Genomic DNA, 22054 nt, shown 5'->3' with positions numbered 1-22054 from the left:
AACCTCCCAGTCTCTGGGAACGCGTTGCACAGACCTTTCTGCAAGGCCTCCCGAAGATGTTTCATCCTCTGCTCCCTCTGCGATGGCAAGATAAGGTCCGCAACCTTACCCTTGTAACGTGGATCAAGGAGGGTTGCCAGCCAGTATTGGTCCTTCTCCTTGATACCACGAATACGAGGATCCTTACGCAGGCTTTGCAGGATCAGGGAGGCCATGCAGCGTAGGTTTGCTGAGGCATTCGGTCCGGAGTCCTCTGGGTCACTAAGAACGACATGGTCCGCAGCCACCTCCTCCCAGCCACGTACAAGTCCATGTGTTTCTTGGGACTGATCCCTTAAAGACTGCTGCTGATGCTGAGTGCCAGGCTCCACCTCCATACTGACACAATCTTCCTCCTCCTCCTCTTCCTCCTCGTCCTCTTCCTGTGTGATCGGCGGGCACGCAGGAACACTGTCTGGATAAAGGGGGCCTTGAGAGCTAAGGAAGTCCTCCTCTTCCTGCCTCTGTTCTGCCTCAAGTGCCCTGTCCATTATTCCACGCAGCGTGTGCTCCAACAGGTGGACAAGGGGGACAGTGTCACTGATGCATGCACTGTCACTGCTCACCATCCTCGTGGCCTCCTCGAATGGTGACAGGACAGTGCATGCATCCCTGATCATGGCCCACTGGCGTGGGGAAAAAAAACCAAGCTCCCCTGACCCTGTCCTGGTGCCATAGTCGCACAGGTACTCATTGATGGCCCTCTGCTGCGTGTGCAGCCGCTGCAGCATGGCCAACGTTGAGTTCCACCTGGTGGGCATGTCACAGATTAGGCGGTTCTTGGGCAGGTTAAACTCCTTTTGGAGGTCCGTCAGCCGAGCACTGGCATTATATGACCGGCGGAAATGCACACAGACTTTCCTGGCCTGCCTCAGGACATCCTGTAAGCCCGGGTACCTGCCCAAGAACCGCTGCACCACCAAGTTAAGGACGTGAGCCAAACAGGGCACATGGGTCATTTGTCCCTGTCGGAGGGCAGAGAGGAGGTTGGTGCCATTGTCGCAAACCACCATTCCTGCCTTAAGTTGGCGTGGCGTCAACCACCTCTGAACCTGCCCCTGCAGAGCTGACAGAACCTCTGCCCCAGTGTGGCTCCTGTCCCCCAAGCACACCAGCTCAAGCACCGCATGGCATCTTTTGGCCTGCGTACTTGCGTAGCCCCTTGAACGCCTACGGAGCACCGCTGGTTCCGAGGAAGAGGCCATGGAGGAAGAAGAAGAGGAGGGGGTGGAGGAGAGAGGTGTGTCACAATCAGCATTTTGGAGGCGTGGTGGCGGAACAACCTCCAACACTACTGCACCTTGTCCTGCATCCTTCCCAGCTGCCAGCAGAGTCACCCAATGCGCCGTGAAACTTAGGTAACGTCCCTGTCCATGCCTGCTGGACCATGAGTCAGCGGTAATATGCACCTTACCGCTGACCGCCCTGTCCAGCGAGGCATGGACATTGCCTTCCACATGCCGGTAGAGAGCCGGAATCGCCTTCCGTGAGAAAAAGTGGCGTTTGGGTACCTGCCACTGAGGAACCGCACATTCCACAAACTCACGGAAGGGGGCAGAGTCTACCAACTGAAAAGGCAGCAGTTGAAGTGCTAGCAATTTTGCCAAGCTAGCATTCAACCGCTGGGCATGTGGATGGCTGGGAGCAAACTTCTTTCGGCGGTGCAGCAGCTGGGGCAGGGAAATTTGCCTGGTACAATCTGACGTCGGTGTACCAAAAGCAGATTGCCCACAAGTACTTGGCTGTGACACACCTAATTCTACACCTTCATTCCTCTCACTGCAGGTCTCAGAGAGGACTGAAGGTCTAGTGGGGTTGGAAATCTCAGCTGATGAGGAGCAAGGAGAGATCCTCTTTGTTCTTTGGTGTGGGTCTTTTAGATACGCTTGCCAACGAACTGCATGGCAGGTCAACATATGTCTGGTCAAGCATGTGGTACCCAAGCGGGAGATATTTTGGCCACGCGAGATACGCTTGAGACATATGTTGCAAATAGCAGCGGTGCGATCTGATGCACTCGTCTCAAAAAAGGCCCACACCAAAGAACTTTTTGAATAACGCGCAGAGACTGCAGCGCCCTGCACATGTGGAGCTTTGGGGTGTGATGCAGTCAATGTGCTGCCCTTAGGCTGGCCCCTGGAGGGCATCCTGCCTCGTTGGTGATGTGCTGCCGCCTCCTCCTCCTCCTCCTCCTCCTCCTCTCTCCTATCAGGCACCCACGTTGAGTCAGTGACCTCATCATCCCCTCCCTCCTCATCACTGGAGCAAACCTGGCAGTATGCTGCAGCAGGGGGAGCATGACTGCCAGATTGCTGTCCTTCTTGGGCACCCCCTCTGTCCGCGCTCATGTTACTGCCTTCATCGAGCTCAGTATCGTCATCGGAGCCTTCCAAACGCTGGGCATCCTCCTGGAGCATGTACCCAACACTGTGGTCAAACAGTTCGAGGGAATCCTCATGAGGACATGGTGGAGCTAGGGAAGGAGTCACTGATGACATTGAGCTGAGGGAAGAGGCCGCTGCTTTGCCAGACAAAGCACCCTGGGCATGGGTGAGAGAGGATGAGGAGGATGAGGACGGCTTGGTCATCCACTCGACCAAGTCTTCCGCATGTTGCGGCTCAACATGGCCAGCTGCCGAAAAAAAGGCCAAGCGTGTCCCATGGCCACGTGCTGATGAGGATGCACCGTCTCCACGACCAGCACTAGACACAGAGCCTGCTTGCCCTCTCTTATTGGCTTGTGACTGTCTGCCTCTCCTTCTTGGCCTTCCAGACATACTAATGGCCTGTAGCTGCACTAAGCTGGGATAGAACACCTGTAATTTTCTTCAAGTAGCTTTATATACTGTAACCAGACAAGCCTGCCTGTCAGTAGGAAGATAACAGGAACGGATCTAGCTGAACACTGTGAGCAGGACGCACTGTACTAAATGTAAATAGTCTAGCTGCCTGACCGTGGTACTAATAGGATCAAATAGAACACCTGTAATTTTCTTCAGGTAGCTTTATATACTGTAACCAGACAAGCCTGCCTGTCAGTAGGAAGATAACAGGAACGGATCTAGCTGTACACTGTGAGCAGGACGCACTGTACTAAATGTAAATAGTCTAGCTGCCTGACCGTGGTACTAATAGGATCAAATAGAACACCTGTAATTTTCTTCAGGTAGCTTTATATACTGTAACCAGACAAGCCTGCCTGTCAGTAGGAAGATAACAGGAACGGATCTAGCTGAACACTGTGAGCAGGACGCACTGTACTAAATGTAAATAGTCTAGCTGCCTGACCGTGGTACTAATAGGATCAAATAGAACACCTGTAATTTTCTTCAGGTAGCTTTATATACTGTAACCAGACAAGCCTGCCGGTCAGTAGGAATTTAACAGGAACGGATCTAGCTGAACACTGTGAGCAGGACGCACTGCACTAAATGTAAATAGCAGGAACGGATCTAGCTGAACACTGTGAGCAGGACGCACTGCACTAAATGTAAATAGCAGGAACGGATCTAGCTGAACACTGTGAGCAGGACGCACTGCACTAAATGTAAATAGCAGGAACGGATCTAGCTGAACACTGTGAGCAGGACGCACTGCACTAAATGTAAATAGCAGGAACGGATCTAGCTGAACACTGTGAGCAGGACGCACTGCACTAAATGTAAATTGCAGGAACGGATCTAGCTGAACACTGTGAGCAGGACGCACTGCACTAAATGTAAATAGTCTAGAAGATAACAGGAACGGATCTAGCTGAACACTGTGAGCAGGACGCACTGCACTAAATGTAAATAGCAGGAACGGATCTAGCTGAACACTGTGAGCAGGACGCACTGCACTAAATGTAAATAGCAGGAACGGATCTAGCTGAACACTGTGAGCAGGACGCACTGCACTAAATGTAAATAGCAGGAACGGATCTAGCTGAACACTGTGAGCAGGACGCACTGCACTAAATGTAAATTGCAGGAACGGATCTAGCTGAACACTGTGAGCAGGACGCACTGCACTAAATGTAAATAGTCTAGAAGATAACAGGAACGGATCTAGCTGAACACTGTGAGCAGGACGCACTGCACTAAATGTAAATAGCAGGAACGGATCTAGCTGAACACTGTGAGCAGGACGCACTGCATTAAATGTAAATAGTCTAGATAGAAGATAACAGGAACGGATCTAGCTAAACTGAATACAGTGTATATATATATATGCAACACCTGGGATGCATATATATACACAATACACTGTAAGTGCAGCTAACTGACTGACTGTTCTGCCTAATCTATCTAACTCAAATCAAATGACACTGTCTCTCTCTCTCTCTATCTCTCAGCACACCGGAACACACACTACACAGGGCCGCCGTGCAGGCGGCCTTATATAGTGTGGGGTGTGTACTAAATCCCCTGAGCCATAATTGGCCAAAGCCACCCTGGCTTTGGCCAATTACAGCTCTCTCTACTGACGGCGCTGTGATTGGCCAAGCATGCGGGTCATAGTGCATGCTTGGCCAATCATCAGCCAGCAATGCACTGCGATGCCGCAGTGAATTATGGGCCGTGACGCGCCACACGAATTTAGCGCGAACGGCCCATAACGTTCGCAATTCGGCGAACGATCGAACAGCCGATGTTCGAGTCGAACATGGGTTCGACTCGAACACGAAGCTCATCCCTAGTCAGGAAGAACCGGATTTAATTTAAAACAGGAAAGTAAAGATATGTAGAAATAGATTTTTGGTGAAGTGGCCCCAGCCATGGTATAGAACACTCACCTGTGTTGATTTAGGGATGTTGAAGCTTTACCCATTGTATGTGTTTTACTATTCTTTGTTGCTGGGTGGGGGCGCCACCTAGTGGTGGGTTCTTGGCTGCTATCAGCTTCTGTTGATATGACGCTTACATCAGCTGGTATATTCTTATGCCGGCTTTTGTAGCTTGTAGTGGGCGTGCGCTGCTTCCCCCACTGGAAGCGCCGTCGTTTGTGTTGACGGCGCTCCTGGCTGGCTGGCGCGCATGCGCACTGTGAGCATTCGGCCGGTCCGGATAACGTCACGTCGGCGCTGCCGATTGGATGATGACGGACGGGATGTGCACACAAATAGGACGGCGTCCTATCACAATGTGCATCTCGCCCCAGTTACAGGAAGATATTACATGTCGCAAGTCTCCTTTTTACCAGATCCAGGTACTTTCTTTTTCATTTTAGCACTAGCTATTAGGAATCTGCCTCCGCTGGGTGGCATTATTGCAAGTCTTATACTAGCTTACCCCTCCCCTTATCTCTGCTTACATCCTAGGATAAAGTATTGGTAGACTACCTCTTATGACACTGTGCCAGTTGGCACCTGTTTAAATATCTAGGACTGCCTGGGCCTTACTGCGAGACCCAGGTGTACATAGAACAGAGATTAACATCCCTAAATCAACACCGGTGAGTGTTCTATACCATGGCTGGGGCCACTTCACCAAAAATCTATTTCTACATATCTTTACTTTCCTGTTTTAAATTAGTTGTTTTCCTTTTAGGAATAGGCCCATGCAAAAGCTAGCATCAGTTCATATCTACCCCGACGTGTATAGATACATTAAATTGCCGGTTTTCCGGTTCTTCCTGACCTGCGGGCTACTACGTTTTCATGATTTTATATACGTTCTAGATATAAGTATTCCCTTATATATATACTAATTCCTTGTCTCTTTCTCTCTGTCCCTCTTTCTCTTTCTATTTTTCTTCTTTCCCTCTTTCCCTTTTCTTCCGCCCCTTCTCCCCCCCTTCCCTTCCCCCCCCCCTTCCTTTCCCACCTCTTTCTCTTTCTTTCTCCCTCCCTCCCCTTCCCTTCCCCTTCCCTCCCTCCCCTCCCTTCTTTTTCTTGACTTTTTCTTTCTCATTTCCCCTCCCTCCTTCTTGTTCCCTTCTTTTCTTCCTGCGGTTTCTTTCCTTCTCCTCCCTCCCCCCCCCCTTTTTCCCTCCCCCTTTTTTAACTCTCCTCTCTTATCCTCCCTCCCCCCCTTCTCAGTTCCTTTCTTATTTCCCTCTTGCTTCTTCCCCCTTCTCTTCCCTTTACCCCCCCCCCCCCACTCCTCCCTGTCCAGGTACTGGGAATACACAAAATTCTATCTACTTTATGAACTTTCTTTATTGTGTCACACCTTTTAGGTACTATTTAAGATTATGTTGTGTACGCCCCCGTAGTAGCCTTTCATCACCTCTTTGGTCTTCGCACTCATCACCGCTCTGTCTGAACCAGCATACATCTCTTTAAATTTACAATATGTGGCGTCAATATAGATGTCTGTTTTTTATAGTTGTATATATTAATTATATATATGCTATGTTATGTATTTTGATAGCCACAATATATACTGTTTAGCTCTTGAGGAAGCGTGATGACACGCGAAACATGTCGAGCATCGAATATCTACATGACACGAATTGATTGCGGACTTGCTATCTAGCCATCTTCTCGGACCGATTAATATTTGGAGTGGTTACCCAGATGTCCGAAGAACTATATACTTTAGGTGGTGTTGTATAGCTAGCGCTTTAATATATACACATGTTGTGGTTTTTAATCAATGTCTTTTTTGCTATCTATTTTTCTAAGTGAATAAAATATTATTTTATATAACTAGTTTTTTGTAGTTGTGCCTGAAAAGTCCAAAAGCCCCTCCTGTTTGTTTTCTGAATACGATTTTGTAGGACGTGGCACAGATTTACTTTTTGTGTATCCACGGTACCACTCCGTATTATGATACACTTTCATTTTTGCAATGTCCAAATTGGGCCCAATTAGCCATTTTCCCTCCCCAGTGTCATGTGACTTGTTATGCCCCGTACACACAGTCGGACTTTGTTCGGACATTCCGACAACAAAATCCTAGGATTTTTTCCGACAGATGTTGGCTCAAACTTGTCTTGCATACACACGGTCACACAAAGTTGTCGGAAAATCCGATCGTTCTGAACACGGTGACGTTGAACACGTACGTCGGGACTATAAACGGGGCAGTGGCCAATAGCTTTCATCTCTTTATTTATTCTGAGCATGCGTGGCACTTTGTCCGTCGGATTTGTGTACACACGATCGAAATTTCCGACAACGGATTTTGTTGTCGGAAAATTTTATCTCCTGCTCTCCAACTTTGTGTGTCGGAAAATCCGATGGAAAATGTCCGATGGAGCCCACACACGGTCGGAATTTCCGACAACACGCTCCGATCGGACATTTTCCATCGGAAAATCCGACCGTGTGTACGGAGCATAAGTGTTACAAGGTCTCGGGTGTGAATGGGGAGCAGGTGTGTTAAATTTGGTGTTATTGCTCTCACTCTCTCATACTAGTCACTAGAAGTTCAACATGGCACCTCATGGCAAAGAACTCTCTGAGGATCTGAAAAAAAAAATTGCTGCTCTACATAAAGATGGCCTAGGTTATAAGAAGATTGCCAAGACGCTTAAACTGAGCTGTAGCACGGTGGCCAAGACCATACAGCAGTTTAACAGGACAAGCTCAGAACAGGCCTCGCCATGGTCGACCAAAGAAGTTGAGTGCACGTGCTCAGCATCAAATCCAGAGGTTGTCTTTGGGAAATAGACGTATGAGTTCTGCCAGCATTGATGCAGAGGTTGAAGGGGTGGGGGTCAGCCTGTTAGTGCTCAGACCATACGACGCACACTGCATCAAATTGGCCTGCATGGCTCTTCTAAAGACGATGCACAAGAAAGCCCGCAAACAGTTTGCTGAAGACAAGCAGACCAAGAACATGGATTACTGGAACCATGTCCTGTGGTCTGATGAGACCAAGATAAACCTATTTGGTTCAGATGATGTCAAGTGTGTGTGTGGCGGCAACCAGGTGAGGAGTACAAAGACAAGTGTGTCTTGCCTACAGTCAAGCATGGTGGTGGGAGTGTCATGGTCTGGGGCTGCATGAGTGCTGCCGGCACTGAGGAGCTACAGTTCATTGAGGGAACCATGAATGCCAACATGTACTGTGACATACTGAAGCAGAGCATGATCCCCTCCCTTCAGAGACTGGGCCACAGGGCAGTATTCCAACATGATAATGACCCCAAACACACCTCCAAGACGATCACTGCCTTGCTAAAGAAGCTAAGGATAAAGGTGATGGACTGGCCAAGCATGTCTCCAGACCTAAACTCTATTGAGCATCTACGGGGCATCCTCAAATGGAAGGTGGAGAAGCGCAAGGTCTCTGACATCCACCAGCTCCGTAATGTCATCATGGAGGAGTAGAAGAGGACTCCAGTGGCAGCCTGTGAAGCTCTGGTGAACTCCATGCCCAAGAGGGTTAAGGCAGTGCTGGAAAATAATGGTGGCCACACAAAATATTGACACTTTGGCCCAATTTGCATATTTTCACTTAGGGGTGTACTCACTTTTGTTGCCAGCGGTTTAGACATTAATGGCTGTGTGTTTAGAATATTTTGAAGGGACAGCATGTTTATACAAGCTGTATACTCACTACTTTACTTTGTAGCAAAGTGCCATTTCTTCAGTGTTGTCACATGAAAAGATAGAATAAAATATTTACAAAAATGTGAGGGGTGTACTCGCTTTTACTGTATATATCAACCATATGTTCAGCAGTCGTGTGGGCTCCTTGCCAGTTAGGTGGGGGCTCTGATCAATAAAACCACTATCATATTCAATATTAGATTTGACTGGGAGCATCACCTGGATTGCATGTCAACAGAGAAGGCTATGCAGTTTCACTACTGCTAGGCAACCAGAGGGGGGCTCAGCTGTCTACAACCAATTGAGCTGGCCCTCCCACGCATTTGCGCATCAGCCCCATAAAGTTACCAGCACTGGGTCCTTTTGCGTTGCTGCCGCTACCATGTAGACAGAGATCCGGGACCAGCACTGCAGACAGAGATCCGGGACAAAACAGCAAGAGGAGGCTGGGAACCCCCATGATGGTTGAACGCCAGGGCCAGTCGCAAGTGCGACCTTTGTGACCCTGGTAGTTCCACCACTGGTCCACAGTGGGGTCCCCTTCTACCTGGAATGTGTAGATGGGGAAATTGGATATTTTTTTTTTCATTTAACCTAATGGTTGAACGAAAAAAAAAGCGATCAATGTATCGGCTGCCTATATGCTAACACTGGAACTGAGCAAGTTTGTGAAGCTCTTGGAAGAATGGGGGGGACACAGAGAGTGGAGAGATGGGAGGGCGATGGGAACAGTTCAGTGATCACAGCGTACTGCAGTGCTCACTCACCCGAGGGCCGAGGCTGGTGGCTGGTGGCCCAGGCAGCATTGATACAGCTGGAAATGTGTATCTGGCTGCTGTTTTTCATATTTCTGGGCTGGGCTGACACAGGAGGAACACACCCTGGTAGTTCCACCACTGTCTGGCAGCAAGCAAGGCAAATCAAACACTTACACGAGGTGTATCAGTAGAGAGAGGCTTAGGTACCCTTCCAGCAGCCAGCACCAGGTGGAGACTAATTACCAGAAACTGCTGGCTGCTGAGAGACACCCACTGGTGAACACTGGGACTACAGCTATATGCCCAGGGAACCACCGTGCCAACAACAGGAGAACCAGGTGCAGTAATAATTCAGATTGCGAGTAACGCGGTTAACGAGCACTTCGCAATACGAGCTATTATTTAAATCCTGTCTCAGTTTGCGAGCGTTGCCTCACAAAACGAGCAGGATCCAACCTCTGCGGTGTGCAGTACCGCATTTGGCCATAGGTGTGGTGACATTCGGAGTCGCTCGGATGCACTCGGACCCACTCGGAAGAGCCTCTCCGAATGTTTCCGAGTGCATCTGAGCGGCTCCGATCGGTTTCCAAGTGTTTGCGGTCCCCCCCCCACCTCTAGCCACATGCGGTACTGCATACCATAGAAGTCACTGTGGAACACATTATCTGAGTTTCCATTGACTTCTATGGGGAAACTCGCTTTGATATACGAGTGCTTTGGATTACAAGCATTCTTCTTGAACGAACTATGCTCGTAATCCAAGGTTCTACTGTACTGACACAAGCTTACTTTCTAATATATTGCAAGACTGCAAGACATATTTGGGGACAAGAGTGCACAGTAAGCCAAAGCAAGCCATTTTTCAATAGTAACTTCAAGCTAATAAATAGTGAATAGTGGACTGGTATGTTCCTGTACTTGCAGAAAATGTACTTAGATTGAAAAGAAAAACTAATGCTGCCACCACTTTTAAGTGCTGGTAATCTACATAATTTTCATTTTTGCTCTTAGGCTATAAACTTTAATATTTCACACTCACATATATTTTTTAAAAATTATGCACAGGGTATATTAACTCAGAACACTTTTTTTTGGACCCAGACTGCTGATAACAAGTCCTCTGCAGTACCGGCTACATAAGGTGCTTGTTCTTACTTGTACAGGCGCTTTCTGTTGTCCTGATTCCCTTCAGGAACTCTAATGCCATGTACACACCGGCGAATTTTTCGACCGAACTCGTCCGCCGGAACGAATCCGTCGGACAATACGACCGTGTGTGGGCTTCATCAGACTTCCGACGGACCTTTTCAGTCAAAAATCAGACAGACTATAGATTTGAAATATGTTTCAAATCTTTCCGACGGATTCGAGTCCGGTCAAAAAATCAGTTCGTCTGTATGCTAGTCCGACAGAGGAAAACCGAAGTTAGGGCAGCTATTGGCTACTGGATATCAACTTCCTTATTTTAGTCCGGTCGTATGTCATCACGTACGAATACATCAGAATTTGGTGTGGTCGTGTGTGCGCAAGTCCGTTCCTTCGAAAGTCTGCCGGAAGTCCGTCAAAAGTCCGTCGGACCTTTGATGCTGAAAAGTCCGCCCGTGTGTACACGGCATAAGTACAAAAGGGAAACCTGCCATTTCACATAGTCCTGCACTAGCTGCTTCAGATACAAATTGCATGACCATATTGCTGTCTTATGGTTGAGGGGAGGGGGTATGCCTAGCCCTGTGTAAATATGGACTTAAAAAAAATCTATACTTATATATGCAGGGGTCTCTGAGATCAAGGATGTGGGGGAGCATAGTGAAGATAACAGCAGGTACCTTATAGCACTTTACTGTGGAGTGTGCTTGTTACTTTTTGTAGTTTGGGTAAATATATACTGGACATATAGACTGAATATATCTCTTTTGTATTATTAATACATAAATATACCAATACTGTAGTAAGTGATTTTTTATGAACTTACTTGTTCCTTAACTCATCTGCTGTCAGTTTGGCATTGTCCATGTCCAAAAACACTTTTGCATTTTGTTTGTAGGCTACAGGGATCTGTGGAACATGTAAGATGTTAGTATTAGGAACATTCATATCTGATCTGTATTTGACTTTGGGCGATGTGTCACCCTAGCACATATGAAAAAACTGTTTAAATATAGCAATAGTAAGAAAATGCAGGTCTGAGCATGTAGGCCCTTTACAAGATAACTCTTACTTAGTAAGACAAACTTAGGAACAAAAAAAAAAGGAAAATGTAGAAAAAACCTTTTTAGCTCAAGTTTACAAAGGAAAATGAGTATGCTTAAGTCCATAATGGGGATAGAATGGAAATAGCCTCAAAATAACCATAATGGCTCAAAAGTAGTATGGCCCAGAAACATTTAAACAAAATGAAAGCAATTAAAGCACCTAGACCAGATGGTTCACACTTATGTGATCTAGAGCTTTGTTTTTTCAAAACCCTTGTTTCCATTTTTAGACCCCTTTCACACTGGAGGCGTTTTTCAGGCGCTACAGCGCTAAAAGTAATGCCTGCATAGCGCCTGAAAAAAGCCTCAGCTGCAAACCCAGTGTGAAAGCCTGAGTGCTTTCACACTGGGGCGCTGCGCTGGCAGGGCATCACAAAAAGTCCTGCCAGCAGCTTCTTTGCAGCGGTGTAGGAGCGGTGTAGGAGCGGTGTAGGAGCGGTGAATACACCGCTTCTACACCACTCCTTCAATGGGGCAGCACCACCATACCACCGGCAAAGCGCTGCTGCAGTGGCGTTTTGCGGGTGGATTTAACCCCTTTTCGGCTGCTAGCAGGGGTCAAAACTGCCCCGCTAGCGGACGAATATCGCCGGTAAAACGGGGCTAAAAATAGCGCCGCTTTACCGCTGGCGCCCGGGGCAGCTCAGTGTGAAGGGGTCTTATTATTATTATACAGGATTTATATAGCGCCAACAGTTTACGCAGCGCTTTACAACATTATGGAGGACAGTACAAGTACAATACAATTCAATACAGGAGGAATCAGAGGGCCCTACGCGTTAGAGCTTACAATCTAGGAGTCTTAGAGACTCTTTATTGACGGTACCACTATTTCTCTCAGTGAGATATAAATTTTGAGTTGGCTATTTGGCCAAAATCCACTTATAAATATCAATGTTAGATGGTCTTTCTATTCCATAATGATCCTTTTAAAGGGTTCTGTAATACACTGGTTCACTACAAACAATGGCTATTTAAAGTGTAGGTATAGCCCAACCTTTTATTTTTAATTTGGCTAGAATACAGAAGGATTAAACTCTCTTTCAATGTATTGTTGCTGTCTGATTCCCATTCAAGGGATTTCCCTTCACTTTCTGTCCTAGAGATGCAATCTCTACCAAGTGCAGAGAGTTCTCCCCTTAGCAGGAAAATCTTGACATAGGTCCTTATCCTTCCCCACCCTATCCAAAAATAAAATAATTAATGATAGCAAGTTGAAAAAATGAAAGGCTATCCTCCTTTTCTGTCTATGTAATGTCTTTGAAATGGTACACATAAACAATCTATGCTCCACTATTATTTAAAGATTATGTAAGATTAACTACAAAGAACAAAAACGTTAATAATTAATTTTGAAAACGTTTTAAAAATCCGTAGAAACCTAGTAAATTATGGTTTTGTAGTATTTTTAAAGTGTTTTTTTTTTTTTTTTTTATCATATTTACAAGAAAATATGTTTCTTCAGCAGTAAAACTATAAAGAATGTTTCTTTTCTACTGAGGAAAGGAAGACCATATTTGTTGATCTGTGCAATGTTAAAAATAATATAAGTATTCAGATAATTGTATACTTTATTACATAAAAAAATAATTGTTTCTATGATGACAATAATTAATACCTTATATCTATAACTGTTTCAAAGCAGTTAGTAAAATGTTACACTTATGTATAAATAATGGTTGAGACCACAAAAACACATTTTAGCATCCCATTAAACCAAGAAAAAAAAACACCACTTACTGGGTACTGAAAACAATTCAAAAAGCCTGAACTGCTGCTGTATTATCAGAACTTTTAAGCTTAATATAAGCACCCAAAAGCAGACTGCCCTTCAGTAAAAGCCTTAAGTAAAACATCTAAGTGGTTCCCAATTATCTTTATTCACTATATAATGTACACCTCCAGGTGTCTAGTCCCATTTTTTTTACGTGAGACGAAATACATGGACACAAAAACTATGACATGTAGCCAGTCTTCTGGTCACCAGCACTGATAGGTGAGTCTCATAAGCCTCTCTATATATTAAAGGGTTCACCCATCACATAACTGGCCAGTTAACCATTATCTGCCATCCCAATTTGCATGTCAGTGTGCTTTAGTACTTAGGATCCAAGGAACCCTCTACAGAAAAAATGACTGGGGAGTGACTCAGGCAGCAGTAGCAAGTGCTTTCAACACAAAGTAGTTTGTAGTTTCGGAATCAACACACAGGTGACTTTCCATCCAAGACTTCCACTGATGGACATCCAGTTAATTTCCAGGAAGTTCCCTTCTCTATTAAATTATCGGATACTAAAATAAGAATGTGATTCACAAATGTGTTGGGTCCACTATTTTTCTAATTCATGTAACAGGCCAAGCTGTCCAGCAAAAGTGTCAGTTTCAATGGATGAAATAAACCATAAATCATATTGATTATTTCATAAGTATTATAATGCATCAGGTTGTGCATCTTCAGCTTGCAAATCTTTTTTGATGTTCAGAGAAACCCTCTGGATAAAAATGACTACTGAGTGTTACCAGATTTTAGACAGCTAAAGGATTTTTTGCGTAGAAGGGTGACCTAGGGTCTTGAAGCATTGCCAGGATGTAAAACAAAAACTCTAAGCAGACATTGTCTGTCTCCATTTTGTGTTTCAATTCTAACTTTCTGAATATAACTAAATTATACCTTTGCTTATACATAGATATTACTGATGATATTACAGCTAATGAATAACTGTTTCCACCAATATCACCAATATAATTCTCAAAAATCACTTTTGATCCATAAACATTGTCAATAAGTTACCTGACTCTGGAGCTCCTGGATGGTCCTGTAGTACTTGCTGCAGTCTGGTAGACCATCAGGCTCATTCTTCTCAAACCACTCTCTAATATTCCTCTCCAACTGACCATTCTTTTGTTCCAAGGAGCACACTTTTTCCATGTATGTGGCCATTCGGTTATTCAGTAGCTGCATTGTCTCTTTCTCATTAAAGCACAAAAGGCTATTATTCTTAAAAACACCATGAGCACTTTGGTGTGTGAAGTGATTTCCATGACTGTAACCATGAGCAGATTCAAAGCTGTGGCCAAGAGAGAAATGTCTAGAGATGCTTATGCCTTTTCCACCAGATCCACCATGGACACTGGGAGCTCTAACATGTCCTCCATGCTGGGCTTGATAATGACCTCCATGGTAGGAAACAGCGGAACCCTTTTGATGGGCAGTATTGTGAATGGATATTTGTTTTTTTCCTTGGGTGGATCCAGAGTGAACTTGCTTGACAGTTTGGTTCATGGTGATGGTAACACAAGACTGTGATAGTTGCACGCTTGGTGGAATAGTTACACTGCTGCCTAAGTTTGGAAGTATAGCTGATCCTTGCTGGTGGGTAACTTTTATACAACCTTAGAGGCGTCATTGAATGAATGTCATTTTATGGACTTTTAACAGGCATCCATTAGGGTGGGAATGTGGTTGTACAGTCACTAATGAAAAGACCATTGTTATGTAATCATACAGTGCACAGGGTCACACCCTGGACATTTGATTGACAAGTTATTGAAGCCATTAGATCTTTAAAGCCAAATAAATCCACAATAAAATTCTTAGCCATAGACATAAATGGATGGCTCAGACATATTGTTCTCTAATTAATATTTTTAAAATGTATATTATATATTTATTAGGAATATAGTAACAAATTAGATCACCTGAAGAGTTTATTATCTACAAATAGATGGATTATTGGTTTTAAATATTATGACCAATGTGGATTAAAATAATCATTGAGTTTATAAATATATTTGACACCTAGCTATCTGTATGCTCTTCTGAAAGTAAGTAGAAAACATAAACACGATTCTGGTCCTGCAAAGTTATGACACAGTAACCTCTCAGTGAGCCCTCCTCCGAGAGACAAGGTCAACTCTCTTCTCATCATGTTGTTTTTGTTATCTCCTCCAGGTCTTCTTCTAGGTCTCAAGTCTCATTTATTTATTTATTTCAGGTACTATATAGCGCTGTCAATTTATGCAGTGCTTTACATATAGGTTGTACATTCACATCAGTCCCTGCCCTCAAGAAGCTTACAATCTAAGGTCCCTAACTCACATTACTACATACACATAGTAGGGCCAATTTACTCAGGAGACAATGAATCTACCAGCATGTCTTTGGAGTGTGGGAGTTTTCTTTCTTCTCAACTGGCCATCTTCAGATTAAATGCGCATGTGAATAGGAGTTGCTTCAATCCAATTCATGGCTCCTAGCCCCAGCACCTCACAGAAGTTGAGATTGTACAATGAGATGTGCATTCATGTCACTTAGTGTGTATTAGAAATTATCTTCTGCCATAAAAACCTACCTGCTAATAATTTTACAGTTGTAACTTTAGTTCCACTTTAATGTTTTTTTGCACTTTTTTTCATATTAACTTTTTCACTAAAGATATGCTTATTTATAAACCTGTTGAAAAATAAACATAAAGATGCAAAACTCTGGGGGATTCAGAATTTCCTGTTATCACTCAGCATATATAAAAGACATTGGGGGTTATTTACAAAAGGGAAATATGGGGCGGTCTATTCGCTGGATATGGGGCTGTCTCTTTGCTGGAGTGGCCTGTCTCTTTGCTGGATTGGGCTGTCTCTTTGCTGCATTTGGGCTGTCTCTTTGCTGGACTGGACTGTCTCTCCTGGATTGGGCTGTCTCTTTGCTGGATTTGGGCTGTCTCTTTACTGGACTGGGCTGTCTCTTTGCTGGATTGAGCTGTGTCTTTGCCGGATATGGGGCTGTCTGTTTGCTGGATATGGGCCTGTTAAAATCGTCTGGAAGTGCCTCTGAGCCTACTTTGACAAGTGGTGGATATATGTTATCTTTTGTACATTTTACTACATTGCTTGTTATTAGGGATGGGCTTTATGTTGGGGTCGAAGATGAGTTCAGCCCGAACATTGGCTGTTCGCTCGTTCGCCGAATAGCGAACAATTTGGGGTGTTCGCGGCAAATTTGAAAGCCGCGGAACACCCTTTAAAAGTTTATGGGAGAAATCAAAAGTGCTAATTTTAAAGGTTAATATGCAAGTTATGCCCTGTACACACGATTGGACATTCCGACAACAAAATCCATGGATTTTTTTAGATGGATGTTGGCTCAAACTTGTCTTGCATACATACGGTCACACAAAGTTGTCGGAAAATCCGATCCTTCTGAACGCAGAGACATAAAACACGTACGTCAGGACTATAAACGGGGCAGTAGTCAATAGCTTTTGTCTCTTAATTTATTCTGAGCATGCGTGGCACTTTGTGCGTCGGATTTGTGTACACACGATCCAAATTTCTGACAACGGATTTTGGTGTTGGAAAATTTTATAACAAGCTCTCAAACTTTGTGTGTCGGAAATTCCGATGGAAAATGTGTGATGGAGCCTACACACGGTCGGAATTTCCAACAACAAGGTCCTATCACACATTTTCCGTTGGAAAATCCTATCGTGTGTACAGGACATAATTATCATAAAAAGTGTTTGAGGACCTGGGTCCTGCCCCAGGGGACATGTATCAATGTAAAAAAAAGTTTTAAAAATTGATGTTTTTTTGGGAGCATTGATTTTAATAATGCTTAAAGTGAAACAATAAAAGTATAATATTCCTTTAAATTTCGTACCTCTATAGTATGTCTATAGTATGCCTGTAAAGTGGTGCATGTTTCCCGTGTTTAGAACAGTCTGACAGCAAAATGACATTTCTAAAGGAAAAAAAGTCATTTAAAACTACTCGCGGCTATAATGAATTGTCAGTCCCGGCAATACACATAAAAGTTCATTGATAAAAACGGCATGGGATTCCCCCACAGGGGAACCCCGAACCAAAATTTAACAAAAAATGCGTGGGGATCCCCCCAAATTCCATACCAGGCCCTTCAGATCTGGTATGGATATTAAGGGAACCCCACGCCAAAAATCCATACCAGACCCTTATCCGGGCACGCAACCTGGCAAGGAAGAACAAGATGGAGGAAGAAGAAGAACACCGAAGGAAGACCAGAAGAAGATGGAAGAAGAAGCAGGGAAAGAAGAAGACATTAATAAAGGAATTGTCAAAAAACGTCTATTGTCTTTTTTTAACATTTTTGACACTTTTTTGTGAAATGGTAGGGGTATGTTTGTACCCCATTACCAATTCACACGGGGGGGCTGGGATCTGGGGGTCCCCTTGTTAAAGGGGGCTTCCAGATTTCGATAAGCCCCCCACCCGCAGACCCCCACAACCACCGGGCAAGGGTTGTGGGGATGAGGCCATTCTCCCCATCAACATGGGGACAAGGTGCTTTGGGGGCTACCCCAAGGCACCCTCCCCATACAGAGGGCATGTGTCCTGGTACGGTTCAGGAGGGGGGGGCGCTCTCTTGTCCCCCTCTTTTCCTGCAGCCTGCCAGGTTTCGTGCTCGGATAAGGGTCTGGTATGGATTTTTGGGGGGACCCCACGCCATTTTTTTTTTTTTATTTTGGCACGGGGTTCCCCTTAATATCCATACCAGACCTGAAGGGCCTGGTATGGAATTTGAGGGGACCCCCACGCATTTTTTTTTTTAATTTTGATTCGGGGTCCCATGCCGTTTTTATCAATGAACTTCTATGTGTATTGCCGGACCGACAATTCATTATAGCTGCGAGTAGTTTTAAATTACTTTTTTTGCTTTAGAAATGTAATTTTGCTGTCAGACTGTTCTAAACACGGGAAACATTCGCCACTTTACAGGCATACTATAGACACCCCCCAGGTACAAAATTTAAAGGAATATTACACTTTTATTGTTTCACTTTAAGCATTATTAAAATCACATTTACCGAAAAAATTGACGTTTTTTAAAACTTTTTTCTGCATTGATACATGTCCCCTGGGGCAGGACCCAGGTCCTCAAACACTTTTTATGACAATAACTTGCATATTAACCTTTAAATTAGCACTTTTGATTTTTCATGTTCGTGCCCCATAGACTTTAACGGTGTTCGCGTGTTCAAACAAATTTTTTGCCTGTGCGCATGTTCTGGTGCGAACCGAACGGGGGGGGGGGTTCGGCCCATCCTTACTTTTTATTAACAAATTCCTTACACATTTCTTGTATAGCCCCCTAAATTACACTGGGATACTTGTACTCTGAAGGGGGCAGAGATAAGAGGTGTGTAGGTATGGAGACAAGGGGTGGTCCTATGGGTGGTTTTAGGGGTTGGTAAGGCGTGGCGATAGGGGAAGGGCGATGAGTTCCTGCACCTTTTTTCTGAGAAAAAAAAGCCCTGCTCATATTACCAGAAATACAGCTCCCCCCATCCCACCTCAACTGCCACCAGATAGGAAATCCAATGGGTTTCCAGTATGAAGGAATATGTGACCTTCTCCCACTGACATTGTAAAAGTCTACCAGTCTATCAGATAATCATTGCCAAGATTTTGGGTATTAGAGAGTAATTAGAAAACAGATAAGATTTAAGTGCCTTTCAACAACTCCAGCAAGAAGAATTGGAAGTAGGCACAGCTATAATAATCTGTTACTGCCCATAGCAAAACAAATAAAAAATCATACTTCGAATAATCACTTGTAATGGGTCCAAAATTAGCCTTATTCATACATAATAACTGTCCCATGATTTGACAAGATCACCATTGCTACAAGTTATGCTTATTCATCCACCACTGAGGTTCTCTGTTTGCTTCACAAAAAAAATTCTGCTGCACTTAAGGTTCTTAAGAGCACAGTGGCCTCCATAATCCTTAAACAGAAGACGTTTGGAACGACCAGAACCCTTCCTAGAGCTGGCCGTCCGGCCAAACTGAGCTATCGGGGGAGAAGAGCCTTGGTGAGAGAGGTAAAGAAGAACCCAAAGATCACTGTGGCTGAGCTCCAGAGATGCAGTCGGGAGATGGGAGAAAGTTGTAGAAAGTCAACCATCACTGCAGCCCTCCACCAGTCGGGGCTTTATGGCAGAGTGGCCCGACGGAAGCCTCTCCTCAGTGCAAGACACATGAAAGCCTGCATGGAGTTTGCTAAAAAACACCTGAAGGACTCCAAGATGGTGAGAAATAAGATTCTCTGGTCTGATGAGACCAAGATAGAACTTTTTGGCCTTAATTCTAAGCGGTATGTGTGGAGAAAACCAGGCACTGCTCATCACCTGTCCAATACAGTCCCAACAGTGAAGCATGGTGGTGGCAGCATCATGCTGTGGGGGTGCTTTTCAGCTGCAGGGACAGGATGACTGGTTGCAATCGAGGGAAAGATGAATGCGGCCAAGTAGAGGGATATCCTGGACAAAAACCTTCTCCAGAGTGCTCAGGACCTCAGACTGGGCCAAACGTTTACCTTTCAACAAGACAATGATCCTAAGCACACAGCTAAAATAACGAAGGAGTGGCTTCACAACAAAAAAACCCATGGCCATCCACATGTGCCCAATGTGCCCAATCTGTGCCAATCAGTACCCACAAATGGGCACTGACTGGCACCATTTTAAATCAGTGATGCCCAGCAATGCCACCCATCAATGTGATCAGTGCCACCAATCAGTGTCAACAGTGCCACCCATCAGTGTCCATCTGTGCCACCTATCAGTGCCCATCCATGCCCACCAGTGCCCACCTATCAGTGCCTATTACTACCCATCCGTGCCACCTATCAGTGCCACCCATAAGTACCCATCAGTGCCACCCATAAGTACCCATAAGTGCCCATGAGTGCGGCTTATGAGTGCCCATCAGTGCCGCCTATGAGTGCCCATCAGTGCCGCCTATGAGTGCCCATCAGTGCCGCCTATGAGTGCCCATCAGTGCTGCATACCAGTGCCACCTATCAGTGTCCATCATCAGTGCCCATCAGTGCCGCCTTATCAGTGCCCGTCAGTGCAGCCATATCAGTGCCCGTCATTGAAGAATAAAATCTACTTATTTACAAAAAATGTTAACAGAAACAAAGAAAAACTTGTTTTTTTTCAAAATTTTCTGTCTTTTTTTATTTGTTGCGCAAAAAATAAAAACCACAGAAGTGATCAAATACCACTAAAAGAAAGCTCTATTTGTGGGAACAAAATGATAAAAAATTTGTTTGGGTACAGTGTTTTATGACCGCGCAATTGTAATTCAAATTGCGACAGTGCTGAAAGGTGAAAATTGGCTTGGGCAGGAAGGTGCCTAAGTGCCTGGTATTGAAGTGGTTAATGAGGAAAAAAAATGAACTTTAATGATTTTAGCAAATGGCTGCAATATAACAAAGAGTGAAAAATTTAAGGGGTCTGAATACTTTCCGTCCCCACTGTATATATATATATATATATATATATATATACTATGCTACCAAAAGTATTGGGACATCTGCCTTTACACCTTTACACACACATGAACTTTAATGGCATCCCAGTCTTAGTCTGTAGGGTTCAATTTTAAGTTGGCATATCCTTTGCAGCTATAACAGCTTCAACTCTTCTGGGAAGGCTATCCACAAGCTTTAAGAGTGTGTCTATTGGAATGTTTGACCATTCTTCCAGAAGTGCATTTGTGAGGCAAGGCACTGATGTTGGACGAGAAGGCCTGGCTCGCAGTCTCCACTCTAATTCATACCAAAGGTGTTCTATCAGGTTGAGGTCAGGACTTTGTGCAGGCCAGTCTAGTTCCTCCACCCCAAACTCGCTTATCCATCTCTTTATGGACCTTGCTTTGTGCTTTGTCACATGACCGTGCAATTGTCAGTTAAAGTGACGCAGTGCCGTATTGCAAAAAATGGCCTGGTCAGGAAGGGCGCAAATCCTTGAAGTGGTTAACTTTCTTCATATGGGGGCCTCAAGTGTGACCCCCGACATAACCAAAGGGCCACACATTATATTCAGTGAATATAATGCTTCAGAAAGCTGATAGACTGCATACATGCAATACATAGTCAAAGGCTATGGGCATGCCGCAGATTGGGTACTAGAGGTTTAAATCATTTATCATATAATCCTTTAAACCCAGATGTGATTTATGGTAAATAATATTTTCAGTGGTTCTAATAATTATAGATAATTAGAGACCTCATACTTGTAAAATCATTGGAGAGACATTGCTCTATGCATAGTTTGGAAATATACAGTATTGTTATGTCATATTATTTAATCAATACTTTGGAAATGACGTAACAGTATAAATAAACCTTAGATTTGACACACATGCATAAAAATGTAAACCATTTCATGATTTATAGTGAAGTGTTTTTCAGTGGCTCTAATTAGGTCACATCACAAGCCCAACCCAACCCAAACCAACCCAAACCATTTCAGATGACAGGTTTTATGACTTGTAATGGTATAGTCACCTTGGGAGGTCACATAACACATGTGTGTCAGAAGGAATACTCTTCAATCCACTTAACCATCTCTGGACTCATGTCAACAGGCATTGTTTTCTTGTGTTTCCCATGCATTTGGAATGCACGTCAAACACAGGCCAGCAAAATCCCATTGACATTAATTGAGCAGTATGCATGGCAGATCAGAGGCTGTGTTTCA

The 22054-nt window shown here is 44.4% G+C and overlaps 1 protein-coding gene across 1 annotated transcript in view; it reads right to left on the bottom strand.

The window, feature by feature from the left end:
* LOC141113761 (keratin, type I cytoskeletal 19-like) overlaps window positions 1–14814 on the bottom strand; it is a 28984-nt gene extending 14170 nt beyond the window's left edge. Inside the window, exons 1-2 of the mRNA XM_073607041.1 lie at window positions 14323–14814; window positions 11252–11334 (exon numbers count right to left, since the gene is read on the bottom strand). Coding sequence (XP_073463142.1) covers window positions 11252–11334; window positions 14323–14814 — 575 coding nt within the window. The remainder of the gene's footprint in view (window positions 1–11251; window positions 11335–14322) is intronic.
* Between the last annotated feature and the right edge of the window lie 7240 nt (window positions 14815–22054).

The sequence above is a fragment of the Aquarana catesbeiana genome, linkage group LG12, assembly GCF_042186555.1.
Source record: "Aquarana catesbeiana isolate 2022-GZ linkage group LG12, ASM4218655v1, whole genome shotgun sequence".
Taxonomy (NCBI): Eukaryota; Metazoa; Chordata; class Amphibia; order Anura; family Ranidae; genus Aquarana; species Aquarana catesbeiana.
Note: the sequence above shows the minus strand (reverse complement) of the source record. Positions and strands in the feature narration are given on the sequence as shown.